A 14,888-nucleotide genomic window follows, 5' to 3' on the forward strand; every position below is an offset into this window, starting at 1 on the left:
CACGGCAGTGCTGGGAGGAGGGTACTGCTGCCTGCTCAGCTGGGGCAGGGGTGTGGGATGCAGGCGCAGCTCACTCTGGGTGGAAAGGGGCAAGTGGCAGCAGGGCACAGCCCCCACACCCTGCGCTGCTGCTCCCGCACCCTATACCCCGCCCCATGCTGGCTGGGTCACACCACTCCTGCCCTGCTTACCTGTGCTGCAGCCCCCAGGTGATAACACATGGTACATCCAGCTCTGTAAGCCACAACCCCAAGGCAGTGCAGCTGAACACACTGCACTCGACACTGATGCCTACCTTCTCCAGCTCCATATTGCCTGGCCACCTGTACACATCCTGCCCCTTAGCCCCTTTTTCAGCTGTGCACCTGAAGGTGCACACGTAGCCACCACTGCTACAAAGCCCATGCAGGGCTCTGGAGCCCGACAGAGCTGCTTGCAGCTTTCCAGCTGCCTGCCACAGCTAGCCAGGGCTCTGGGCAACTGCTTCCTTGAACTGAGCCCTGCTGCAAGCAGCCCAGGCTCTGTGGCCAGTGGCAACTGGCCAGAGCCTGGGCTGGCTATGGCATGCCAAGCAAAATGGCCTTGCATGCCACACTCTGGAACACGTGCTGGGGATTGCCAACCCCAGGTCTATCCTCTAACAAAAGTTAAACATCCATTACTGTAATAAATGCTGCAGTTGCAACATTTTTCATTGAGTGGTTCCACTATCTTATTTTGATAGTAAACTTCTCAGCACCAGAGAAATAGGTATAAGGCAATGTTAAAAGCTGGATAATGGCAACAGTTAAGATGAGTCATGTTTGCTTCTTACATAAATTGTGGCAATCAGTTGGCAAGAATTTGACCCAACACAAGCTGGTGACAGTTTCAAGGAATATTTTTGTTTTGTTTACTGGTTAGAACAAATAAAATCTTCAAAATTTTAGTCCTATGACCCAAATTTCAGAGTCCCAAGAACAGAACATGAAGCTTACACAGATGTCAGCAACAACTGTTAGGTGATCAAACAACATTCAAATTAGGCAGAAGGCTGGTGAGGGTGCCACCCTGCCTTCCATCTTCAGACTAACACAGCTTACTGCTTCTCATTTTAGTGAGTTCACTGGTTCTCAACACAACCTTTGGTGCCAAAGTCCCCTTCTGCAGGCTGCTACAGAGTTTATGAACATCTAGAAACAGTAATTGCAAGCATCAGTAAGGACCATACCCATATGTACTTGCCTCCCACTGTTGGATTTTGCTTTGGCTATGCCCTACTGCCACATGCCCCCTTCCCCATACCTAGATTCTGGATCTATTTGAATAGGAACAGGAACTTTAACATTCATTTATCTGTTCCACACCAACTGATAAAAACTAATGTTTATGACCACAATACAGGCCAACTATGAGGTCACTAAGACTGGTCACTGGTAGTCCTGGAGAGAATTAGCTTTTTGGGTCTAGCTAGTGTCCAAAGGGTCCAAGAAATCAACAGACAAGCCAGGCTACAGCCTTCTCCTGATTGAACAAAAGGATTATACAAAGGTGATCCAAACAAGTGTTATTATCACTCCACACACATCCCTTAGTTGAGAAGACTAGATAATCTGGCAGATTATAGAGTCTGGTAAATCACAGATCCCTAATCTAACATCCATCTAGCAGGGGCCATTTTAGGATGGTTTAGGAAGCCACACCCTCCTGTTCCCCTGCCAAAAGTTACATATTGTACATCTCTGCTCTTGCCATTTAACAGTGTCCTGAAAAATGGAGATTTAAATTAACCTAATGTAAATTGGGTGGTTCTTTTGGATCAGTATTTAATTCCTGGAATTCTAAGAAGCTCTAGTTGGTCTTAGTATCTTGACATAAGGAGTTCCACAGATAAGCCAAGCAGACGTTTTTGCTTATGCTTCAAGATGCATTTCAATTTTGGTCAGGTCTTTTTCTTTGTCCTCTTATTGTGAGAAGTCAGGTGTTCCTATGCTATTGAAATTTTCAACAGTCTTCCTTACTAACCCCTTTTCTCAAGGGAGCAATTTTAGACATTCCACTCTTTGTTTTTGGGTTTTGTTTCTGTAGTATCACAAATAATCAAGGTATATTCCAACAGTAAAAAGCAAGGAATATTCAGACAGTATCTTACCATTTTATGAGTATTCCACTTTTCACACATCCAGATTTTTTTTTTAAGGTCAATTGTGCCATGGACTGTTTAATTATGGTTGCGCCTTTCTGGAATGATGAGATTTCACATAGGTCTCAAACTATTATTAGTCTGAGGCATTCTCTTCATCATCCATTTATTAACTTACAAGTCTGCTCCCAATATCAATATGCTTACTATCCAATAGAGATCATACCTCAACATTTAACTTTCTACCACCGTGATTGCTGCTCTGCTATCTCTCTTAATTTATTATCTTCTCTGGTCCTGACTACAGAAATGGTCTTTGCTCTACATACTACATTTAGCAAATCTAAGAAGTTGTAGGTTTTCCCCACTTCCAGGATGTTTGAACAAGACTGCAGATATCAAGATACAGTATCAACTACATTGACACAAACTTCACTATTCTGCCAATGACTCAGCTGGACCTACAAGGACTACTTCAGAGGGAGATTAGTTCAGTCTCAGGCTTGCACCGAAGCAGCTAACATGAACACTTTACATACCTATGCGTAATTAATTTATTTTATTGGAAGTTATTTTATTTTGTATTGACACATTAGATTTTTCACCCAATTCAAATTTATCCAATTAATTAATTAATTAGTGACATCAGCTAGCAAGCATATTGACCGTTCTGAAAGTGATACACAAAAGACCTATCCTTCCTCTATTTCTATTGGTTACAGAACCACCAGTTAGTCAATGGTATATAGGTCAGGGAAAACATATAGATTTACAATGCATTATATGCAATGTGCAACTTTTTGGCCTGAGGGGCCAGTCACTTGGTTCTAAGCTCTTGCACAATGAAGTCTAAAAGAAAAGTCAAGAAAAGTGAGCATCTGTGAGATACAGATACTGGACTGGAAGTATGGCTAGTGAATGAAAAGTTCAGTGATCCATTATAATTACTTGCTCCAAGATAAAGCCTTCACCATTATATAGCTAGGATACCTATTTCAGTTTGCCATATTGTGGTGTGGCCTTCAGTGTAAAGCCAGAATCCAGCCCATGAATATTAAATTGTAATCCTTCAACATCTGAAGGCAAAAAAGCAGTTACTTCAGTGAAACTAAGGAATAGGGAATAGTAACCATTACTAAATTAGTTTTTTTTTTTTTTTTTTTTTTTAAAAAAGGATATTAAACCAAAGCTCCATTTTGGTCAGATGCTTCTAATTGTGTGTGGGTACAGTAGAGCTGGAATTTTCAGTAAGAGTCCATGTCACTGCCTGGGGATTTTAGATAATTACTATTGCAGCCAAGGACTGCTTCAGCACTCTGATGTTCTAGTTAAGATATTTCCCTTCTGACAAACACATCATGAGGAGTGTGGCCCATCTGTTAGTGACTTATGAGCAGCTATATCAAATAAAGGTAAAATGCCTGGGAATACTCCTGCCCATGTGGGAAAAGGGCCCTCAAGCTCTAGAAAGGGAAAATATCCGAAAAACCAAATGTTACTTGAATTAGGTAAGTGAGCTTGTTTAAATCTTAGACTATTATAAACAAAAGGCACAATTCAATTTTAAAACTAAACAGCAAACCAAAGTATATTAAGGATAATTTACTACATTGTGCTGGTAAGTGCAACAAGACCTTTCTTTGTGCCTTTGTTCATGCTATTTCTGGTATGACTTGTATGCCTCAACTTGTTTTTCAGGGTGGTTTTAAATGAAGTAGAAAGCTCCCATTACCTTAATTAATAACTCTTCTAAAAATGAGTTAGATTTTCAATATTATGAGCACTCGCAGGCAGGCAAACACTGGCACTCAGTCTGTTTTTATTTTGTAGAGACTGCTGAGATGACATCAGTATCATTTAAATTGTGGGAGTAATTAATCCCTATCAAGATCAAATTCAAATGTGAATGTTTGTATAAAAGAGAAGATGCACTTTAAAATATAAATCTGACCAAGATGACCATTCTAAGACACTTACATTCTTATTAATGTTTCTCCCCTCACACACATGGGCTCTATACTGAAGTTCATCAGAGTTTTTCTATCCAGCAACTACCCCCATCATCGGGAACCTTATTTTGGGAGCTGGAGCCCAGTTATGCCTACTAAAAACATTAGGTTTTGGGTTTTTTTTAATTCATTTGTCTTTCTGCCTCTGCAGGAAGATTAGAAACAAGCATCTCTTATGACACAGGCTTTCCACTTGTCCATTTCCTCAAAATATGGTCTGGAGCACAAAAAATGCTCTTATTTTCCCCATTTAAATTCAGCTTCTTAGGAGAAGCTTATTCAGATATTTTGTACATAGCTCTTGGCAACCTTGTTCTTTACCAGTATACTAAGGCTGTCCTAACTTTACTCTCACCTTTCTGACAAGCAATTATAGCAAGTGAACCAAACCGATTTTATCAACTCTTAATATAGGGGATTTCACCAACAACAGAAAGATATGAATGCCCCACATCAGTGTCTTAAAAAAGAAACCAAACAAACCCCAAAGCCCCCAAAAACCCTGCAACCAAGTGAAGTGACTCAACTGATGCAGTACTAAGAAAATTCAAGGCTGCTTACAGATGTGAAAAAACAAACAAAAAGCGCTTTATTGGTGTACCCCTGGGCTGAGTGCAGTACTTGTCCAGAAGAGGCACCGTGTCAGTTTGACCTGGCTTGCCCAACATCTGTATAGATTACATGCTTCAGTGGGGCTTTTTATCTGATCAGCTATTAGATAAAAGCACCAAAAAGCCCCGCTGAAGTGTGTGATCCACAGCTGTTAGGCAACCTAGGTCAAACTGATGCAGTGCCTCTTCTGGTAAAGAGCTCTTCTGTCCATCCTCCCCCCCATGTTTGTCAGCAGCCTAAAATATGTTAGAAATACGATGGGAAAAGGATTAGCAAAGATGGTCAAGACACTCTTGGGTTCTAATCCCTGTACACAAGATACAAGTTTCCCTATTGTGAAGTGGGGAATAATAATTATGGAGACAGTATCGTGTACCTCAATCCTCACAATATATCCAGTGCTATAAGACCACATGGTACTAGCTAGCATTACACTGTATTTCACTTTGATGATGCCTTGTATTCAATTAGAAGACTCACAGCAAGAAAGGGCTTTTCCAACTGACTTTAATACATTATTCTCATGAGAAAACAAATTCTTACTAAGAGAATTCTGATAATTCCAACCTTGTATTAACCCATTTTAATGTGGCATTCTGACAAGTATACAAAGCTAAATGTATGCCAAACATGCTAAGACCTCTTTAGTTATATGATAGTTTACAGGCTTGCACCATAGAAACAAGAGAACCCTTGGGCTTTGCCAGGATAATGCAAGCTCTCCAAAATAGTCCTTATTACTTCCTGCTCAGCACATCAGCAGTTATTATTAACAGTAGCACCAGTCCTACCCGTAAGAATTTAAGCTTGAAGACTGCATGCATTCAAGAAGTTTACTGGGACAGACCATGACTCAAGTGCTTTGTCAGTAAACTGACATTGTTTTTTTTAGTAGTATGATATACTGGAATAAGATGTTACGTTGATCTGAGTTTCTGTACCTGCGTATGCCTGTGCACTCAAACATGTGGACTATGAAGCATGTACAGGGCAGAAGCTCTCAGCAGTCAGGTAGCGTGGGATCCCTGAACATCATAGTTCATGGTTCCAGAACGTTTTCCAGTTTTACAGAGATGTTTTATAAAGCATCTGTTGAAGTAACTGTAGGAACCTTCACCCACTTAAGCATGCTACTTCTGTACTAGTATTAGAAATTCCTGCCTCAAAAAACAAAGTTACAATGCAGACATCTGGTGCCCTTCTCAAGTAGGTTACGCAAGTCTTGTGCTGCTACTAATAAGCAGTTCCTGCTACCTGCATTCAAAAAGCTCAATTAAGCAGGGGGGAGAAGAAATCAAACAACATTAAAACACTTTTCTCCCAAACTTTATCTGGCCTTCGTGGCTTTTAAAAAATAATCTTGGAACTACTTGTATGCCTAGCAGCATAATATCCTCATGACTTAATTTTACCAGAAAAGAAGCTACTAGTTAACCTACCAGTTTTGAGAAACCAGAAGTAGCTTTACAAGAGTTAACCACTAACATTTATAATATTGTTTTTATGTTAAAAATGCAAGCAGGGGAAGGAAAAGTAATAGGGCAAACTAGAATAATGATTCTGAGCATTTAGGAAAAAGACAGAAGCTTCTATTTAAAATAAACAAATTCAAATTTAGTGTCCTTTACCCAGATATCTTCTGAGTAGTAGTAACACTAGCTGGGTTTCATTAACTAGGCATACAAATTTTCAAGCAACAAAATGAGGAGCTGCATCCTCTAAAGACAAAAGGTATTGAGCATAAGAGGAAGGGTCACAACGATTCAGCTGCTGGTTTCTCCCTATTTTATTTTATTTTTTTAATAGTTGACAGGATACAGGTTTCTACTTGTCACTGGCAAATACACTTATATTCTTGCACACAAGTTAAATGAATGCTAAGAATTAGAGGTGCACCAATATGATATGAACCAATGTACTGGCACCAACAAAATGAAAAATGACATTGTTGGCAATCGGCTTTCTTTAGCTGATGTGGCCGATTATGTCAATGATAAATGCTGTATGCATGTGCACAGCCACAGCATGCACACAGCCAGGAAAGCAGCATCTAGCTAGTAAGTCTGTGGTGGGGAAGGAGTGTAGGGGGCCAGATCGAGGTCCCTGCAGCGAGGGCGGAAGTGGGGCTGGGGCAGGCACTGCACATGCGGGGTGGGGCTCCTGCTGCTGCACACAACCCCAGGGAAGGCACATGCCCCCAGATCTGTACACAGTGCGAGGGCAAGCTGCTGCTGTGTACTTGGGGCTGGGGACTGCACTATGCTCTTCCGGCAGGGGTGCTGAGCTGGGGCTGTGCTCAGGGCAGGCAGGATGGGCTGCAGCGGTGCCAGGAGGGGTGTTATGGGGGGGCTACAGCAACTTTTGGGGTGGCTGTAGACTCCCTCCCAGCACCACCACTGCTCCAAGAAAAGCCCAGGCCTAGCCCCCTCACCAGGAAAAAGCTGGTGCAGTCTCTGGCTGCAAGCCTGCGGCAGGCAGTCCACCCTCACCTCATGCACAGATCTGGTGGGCACATGGCCTCCATGCCTCCCCCAGGGGTGCGCACAGCAACGGGAGCTGCTCCTTCCCCCACCCCCTCCCCGCCGGCTGGGCAGTACCTGCCCCAACCCCAAGCCCAACTTTCTTCTTCACTGCGGGGGCCTCCATCTGTCCCTCCCCACCCCGTCATGCCCCTTCTCCCCCACAGACTTACCAGCTGGCAGAGCAGCGTCCAGCTGCCAGGCTGCATATCAGCAATCAGATTGGTATCGGCAGATATGACTGGTTAAAAACTGGCTATCAGTATTGGCCCAAAAAATCCTTATCAGTGCACCCCTATTAAGAATTCCTTCCCAGATACTTTAGATGAAACCACAGTTCTTGCTACTGAAATTAAATGTATTAAAATGTTACTTAAATGTTGGAGAAAACTTGTAATATGATGTTTTTAATCACTCACACATACCAACTGAAAAGCACATACCTGTACTGGCCATTTAATATTTTTTTCTTGTACTCAAAGGGACCTCCCATATTTATCTCACAGTGACTAGTGCATTGTAATACATTCAGGCAGATTACATCTAGTAAGTAATCTGTCTAATAATACGTGTCTGTAAAGCCTCATTGTCAAGAATATGTATAAAGCCCAAAGATCCCTTCCAGCTATAAGAATGCTAAAACAAAAAACAGAACAACACCACCCCAAAAGAATTCCATGTGCTTGCTAGACAAACCTAGATAGAATACAAAGTGGCTATAAAATGCTATCAAATTAAAACTTGAATTTTAAACTGTAGTTTCTACTAGAGCCGTAGCCAGCTTCAGCTGGACCAGGTAATGCTGCTTAATAAAGGCAAATTTGTTAAACCTTGCTAGTACCTATATTCTTGGGGGGCAGGGCAGAGAAATGGACAAAAGGTGAAGATGGGTGTAGCTACAACCAGAATTTTTTTGGGTTCTTTGAACAAAGTCATCAGGCTCAAGAAATATGCATCTACCTCTGGTCTCAGTACTTCTGAGAAAACTATACATGCTGAAGCCAGACAGAAATAAGAATATGGGCATTTAGATCAAGAGACCTCATTTAAAGGCCACTGGCTAAAGATTACTATGAAACACACCTATAACCTTTGTAGCAGTATTTGTTACGTTCATAATTCACAGACAAAACTAAATTCCAGGCATGAAAACATTATTTTATCATTTCTTAATACAAAAGTAGTGGGTTGGGGTGGTAGGTTGGAAAGTCACGAAGCTGCACAATTAAAACATTTGAAGTTTTTCACCTGTTTTTCACCTGCAACTGTTTGGACATTTATCTCTCTTTATAGTCCTTTGAGCAAAATCCATGTTCCATAATCTATAAAGTCTTGGCTGAGCACCTTTTTTTCCTTTAAGATCCATTAAACATGGGACATTAAAATCTGAAGAGGTACAAATCAAATGCATATTTTAACCAATTCTACACGTCCACATTAATACAGTGACAAATCTTTACCAATGACTGAAACACAATGTCATAGTATATACTAGCACAGGAAAGTTCACAAACAGTTAAACTGCGCGTGCTGAAAAGCCATCATCAAGAGAGAGACCAGCTGCTTCGTTATTAAATGAGAACCCACCAGCAACTCATTAATCTGCCAGAACAAATTTCAGAGACTAACACCATACATTAGACCCATTGACCAGAAGTGGCTCTAGTTTCTAAGTGGGTTTACATCTGTGAAAACATTTAATAGGAACTCTTCCCATGCAGCGAGAGGGGGAGGGGGAACCCCAATAGTGAGAATTTTTTTTTACTTTTGTAATGCCATTTAATCATTTCTGCATCAGCTGTTAACAGGCAGAATGATAAATACGAAGTATCAGCTTTTATCAGTGAAATAAAAAAGGGTTAAGAACTGGAGTGTTGCAATAGTTAATCTCAACACACCAAGTCAAGACTACAGATTCTTCAAGAAAAATTAGCTATTCAGATTTATTCTAAGTGGAACTAAAAAAAACAAAAAAAAAACAACATAGACCAAGTACTTTTAAAAAGAATTGATATACATTTTGGAAAAACTGCAAGCCAAGAAATTATAGATAGCCAATTCAATTCCACCTTCTCCTTCAACGGTTCTACTACTACTTGGCTTCAACGAGTGACTGCAGCAAGATGTAAATGCATTTTCAAGGGGAGTGCCATTTTATGCCTTTGAGTCTGAAATCAGAGAGTTGCCATACAATTTAAGAAAGCAGCTCCCACATTTGAAGTATCCTCAATATGCAGAGCAGTTGTCCCTGGATTTTTCTGGGCTGAACAAAGCAAGTCTCTACCCTTTATAATAATGATTTTGAACCTTTTAGCTCTGCAGGCCAGATGAGTGGTATGGGGCTGGTCTGTGGGCCAGATCCCTCTTGGGATTTGCACCTAGATCCAGCCCCATGTCAGCTCAGCCCTGCACATCCAACATAGCACACACAGCTCTGCTATCTAGCCTGCCAGGTTCCCCACAGGTCCTGAAATCTGGCAACGAGGGAGTGGCATTAGCACTGTTGCTTCTCCCTTGCTGCCAAAAGCTTTGGATGGTGGAGAGTCCATCAGGCCAGATGACAGCTCTGCAGGCTGGATCTGGCCGACAGACCAAGGGCTGGGCACCCCTGCTTTACAGCATTTTTCAGTCTGGCACACCAACTCTAGGATGCCCTATCCAAACCAATTCCAAAAAATTGGTAATTTATTAGACTTCAGAAATACTAGAAGAGCCTGATTTAGAGGAAGACACCCAGACCCTCAGACAGGACAGTACTGCAAGCAAAGAAATCTACCAGTCCCAACATGGATTCATTTGTTCCATTAGAGAGGTTATTACTTGACCTTTCACAGAAATAGCCCAGAGAAGAAGGTAACAAGGACTTAGGGGAGGGAGAGAGCAGTATGGACCCTGAGAAGTCAGTAACCCACAAGAAGTTGGAATTGCACCTGAAGAATGAGATGGGCAGAAAAAGGTGCTATTCAAACACTTGGGCATGGGAAAGGAGATAAAGTTGCACAGAGTGCCTAAAATAGGACATGGGAGAATAGTATGTTTTATATGTGGGAAACTGGAGGAAAGCAAGGATCCTCTGTACATTGTGAGCTTTGCCTACAGCAGTTAAAAAAAAATAAACTGTCTAATGTTACTTTCTAATTTAAATTGTTGCCTACTAGTCATGTTTTACGTTACCAGGCAATAGAAGACTTGGGCCAATACTGAAACCCATGTACAAAAAGCTTACAGCTGGTAAGGACTCAGAGAATACTTGTAACTTGTATATATAATATATACACCGTCTAGAGCAACTCCTCATTCTGGCTTTCAAAATTTCCATTTAACTGGAGAGCTTATTTTTAGTTTGTGAATACAATGAAAAATTTATGAGACTAAAGAGAATCTTGCACGTTCTTGTATCCCCCTGCGAATGGCAAAATCTGCAAATAAGGCACAACACAGTCTGCATTCATGAATGCGGTGCCCCCAGCGGCTGAGGGGGTTGGACATGGCTACGGCAGGATCACGGATCTCCTGTAAGTGTATAAAGTGTATTTAAAATGCGGGTTTGTATTCGTGAATATTTGAAACCATGAGTGCCAAACCCACGAATAATGAGGGTTTCCTGTAATGGGCAAAGATGCTAGTATCTTAAGAGGAAGAGAGCCCAGTGATAACTTCAGATGAAACCTCCTGCTGCCGAAACAGACAGGAAGTTAAGCATACTGTTGGCTAACATGGGAGATGGGCCAGGGAGGAAATCACTTTAGTTCCGTATGAATAATACTTTATAAACCAGAATTTTTTTGTAATGTTCTATTTATAATAAGGACAGTTAAGCTTGCCCGTTTGTCCTCTGTATTTTAATTTTTAGGTTTAGAAACCAGTGTGAGACCTTTCAATATGCTGCAATAAAGAGGCAGTATACAAAAGTAAGAGATGGTTTCTTGTGATGTAGCATTTTTAGCCCAATTAAGTTACTATTCTACAAAGCACTGTGTAGACACAAGAAAGGTCTCCTTACATTTAAAGTTTTACATCTAAATATTTATGGAACCAAAAGTGAAAGTGGTATAGAAAATGAGTTATCCAAGTTCAAAACAGCAGGTTAATGGCAGGACTGGAAACAATGTAATTTCAGAAGTCCCACTCAACTGGATCTCAATGCTACCTTCCCTATTTCTATTGTTTGGCCCTAGCTGGAGGTAACATGAAGTCACAGTAGGGCCAACTGCTGCCATGACCTATAAATAGGGCAGATTAATTTAACTAACTGCCACCCTCTCCCATCCCCAAAACATTTTCTTTTTAAGTGCAACGATTAGGACATCAGTTACTTCCACACCAAGCTATGATGTAACACTTCAAGATAGGAAACATTACTTAAGACCCTGGAAGGTAGCTGGAGGAAGAGTGACATCTTACAGTCCCACTTCAATGAAGTGGAACAAGTATATTCATTTGAGTAAAGCTTGCTGGAGAGATTCTCCATGCTTCGAGGTTTAATTGAATTTTGCAAGGGCAGTTTCACTTAGTGGAAAGTTGTGAATGTTTAAAAGCAGATTATCTGCTTGCTCAGTTTCACCAACTTCTGTTTAACTTTTTGTGAACAGTTGCATCTAAGGGTCAGCCTAGTTGCGTCTTCATATGAAGGATCATGCAAGATGTGTGCACGTACGTGCGTGCACATACACGTGCACACACACCTGCTGCTGATTTTCACCTGCTAAGCTGAAGAGAGTGGATTTAACCAGTCTACCAGTTTGAGTCAAGCAATTTGACTAGAACATTTCTCAGTACATATTAATTAGTTTAAGTGGCGCATCACAGGCAAGAAAACAGGAATGGGTTTTAGCTATAAATCTAATTCTTTACCCAATATTTTTAACCTTGGTAATTAGGTTGCACATCTAAAAATACTTGCAAATCAAGTCCTTGGGATACAAGAGAAAGTTAAAAATATTTTTTTCAAATCTAGAAGCTAGAAGAGCACTTTAAAAGTCACTCCTTGGGACTACTTCATTTGGATGGTAGCATTGTCCAAACAGGGTGAATTGGCAATACCCAGATGAACAACACTTTAACTGGTTAAAATAATTTTAATACTATATAGTAATGATCTAAAAGATCTTTTATTATTCTGATAGACTGTATCAGAATAATTCTGTTCTGCTTTTTGTAACTTGAGGGATGCTTACAGGCTTCAAGCCATGCACAAAGTAGTAAGTATACAACATTTTTTTGCTTCCTGCATTATAGTTCAGTCAGTCATCTTTGACTGTTCATACCTCCTTCTCAAAAGGCATTTTATGCTTCAAGAATTAATTGTCAGACTGCAAAATATTTCTATTTGCTAGAAAACTTTCTGGTGGGATTTAGGAATATTTCAGACTGCTGGTCTCAAGCTTAATCTATGCTTATGCACAGGTTAGCATCATAGACTTATTCCATGCCCCAGAGAAACTGTTCGTTCCTAACAGTAAGAAATACCAAAATATGAACTATTTAATTTCCATTTCTTATGGAGATTTCAACACCACCTCCCAATGAGAAAGTTGTTTTTAGTTTTACATCTGTTTAAAGCTTGGCAGTACCAATTTCATATGGACTTGAAGAGTTGTCCTTCTACAAAATGTCAAAACAGATTAAGCTTTCTGAATGTGCCAATCACCATGGAAGTTAGGCCCAAAATACAAGCAGAAACTTGGCATCATCCTTGTTCTCATTTACACCTTAGTAAATCTGTATTCTGTACATCTCCATTTCTTTATGAGAATCATCACTTCCATTTCACGTAATTATTCTAAGGCAGACGAGACTTATTTCAGAATGCCATTATGGTCACTGGTGTCAAAACTCAGAAAGGGTGCACACCACACCTTTGAATGGCAGATCACAGAACAAGGAGCAATGGTTTCATGCTGCAGCAAGGGAAGTTTAGGCTGGATATTAGGAAAAACTCTCTCTCAGAGAATAGTAAAACACTGGAGCAGGTTACCCACAGAGGTGGTGGAATCTCCAACCCTGGAGGTTTTTAGGATCCAGCTAGACAAAGCCTTGGCTGGGATGATCTAGTTGGGGACAGTCCTGCTTTGAGAAGGGGGTTGGATTAGATGACCTCCTGAGGGTCCCTTCCAACCCTAACTGTCTATGATTCTATGACGCACTTTAACCAATACTTGCATATACTGCAGACTTTTGTGAAAGTCAGGTATGCTCTAGTCCTGCAAAGAACAAGGATGATACTAGTAAAGTCCATGGTCTACAGTAGCTGTTGCTGTCAGCAGCAGAATTTATTTCAGCACATAACAGGAAGACAAACACCCAGTAAGCAATGGTGAACTTGTAAGAGTGTACTAGTAGTATTTGAAAAGTCCCACCCACCCCTTTGACTCCCTCCCCACCCCGCAATTAGTTTAATTTTTCAATTATCATTCAACAAGCCACATTATGTTCTGTAAGCCACAAGACTAGTTTAACTCTCAGGGTATCTTTACTATAGTTTACCACTAAAAAACTATCAACTGCAAGAGGGAATCAGCAGTACTGCCACTGCCTCCTCCTGCAGAGGATTTTCTGCATGGCTGAGTCATAACTAACATTACATCATCTAAGCCAGGGAGGGGCACAATTTCCATAGTGTGAATTACCTCTTACAAGCAACACAGTATATTAAGATGCCAGAAACGAACTAAGTTGTAGACAACACAGTTCTTGGAGAAACCACACCCAAAGCTTTTATGAACACAGTCATTATCTGTGAATGAACCCATATGTGCTTATTCACAAATATACATCCTACAATAAAGCAACCTATGAATTTTTAGAGTTTATGTACATTTAAGATTTGACAATGTTAGTAGATGTCCATGAGAACTAATTACCAAATAAATTAAGGGGAAGAGGAAAAAGTCACCAACTTATCTCAGTTTTTTTTTAAATGGTATAGATAAAGATTAAAGACTTATATCACAGGCCTCAATTTTCAGTTTATATTAAATGTAGGTTTAATGGGGTTAATATCATTTACCCTGCAATATTAAATCAATAGTTTAACAGTTCTGTTAGTTCTCACCAGCACATCATTGCAGATGTCCCTTAGCTCAGTCTCAATTTTCTCTCTGTATTCTCGGGCCATCTGCTGCTTTTTCTCAGCGCCTTCCGTTTTTTGTTCAATACTTGAGACTACTCTCCAAGATGACCTACGGGCTCCTACAACATTTTTGTAAGCAACAGAGAGAAGATTCCTCTCCTCATTGGACAACTCAGCTCCTTGCTCAGTCACAGACTTCATGCAGCTTGCCATGTCATCATATCTCTCAGCCTGCTCAGCCAGTTTGGCCTTCTGTACCAGCTCATTTTTATCCATGCTGATTTTTCTGAGAAGGAAAAATAGGAAGGCATTATTCAAACATTTATCAAGGACAAAGACATTTTTAGCCTCATATCTAAAGCAAGGATTTCTGTAGAGTAGTTTTAAGTTGTAATATTTCTAATTGTCAGCTTTTAGGGGTTCTCAGTATTCTTTGTCATGACTTAAAGACTTTGATTTGCTTGTTTCTACAAAATTCAGACTATTAATTGATGCTTCTAGTCTTTATTGTTGCAGAGATAACTTTAAAAATGCTGAAGGCACACCTTTTCTGT

At 40.5% G+C, this 14,888-nt stretch overlaps 1 protein-coding gene across 1 annotated transcript in view; it reads right to left on the reverse strand.

Moving 5' to 3' along the window:
• Positions 1-14,649, reverse strand: part of YWHAZ (tyrosine 3-monooxygenase/tryptophan 5-monooxygenase activation protein zeta) — a 23,715-nt gene extending 9,066 nt beyond the window's left edge. The window contains exon 1 of the mRNA XM_019551364.1: positions 14,317-14,649. Coding sequence (XP_019406909.1) covers positions 14,317-14,610 — 294 coding nt within the window. The 5' untranslated portion in view covers positions 14,611-14,649. The remainder of the gene's footprint in view (positions 1-14,316) is intronic.
• Positions 14,650-14,888: the final 239 nt, after the last annotated feature.

Source organism: Crocodylus porosus, unplaced genomic scaffold, assembly GCF_001723895.1.
Source record: "Crocodylus porosus isolate Cpor-Errol unplaced genomic scaffold, CroPor_comp1, whole genome shotgun sequence".
Lineage (NCBI taxonomy): Eukaryota > Metazoa > Chordata > Crocodylia > Crocodylidae > Crocodylus > Crocodylus porosus.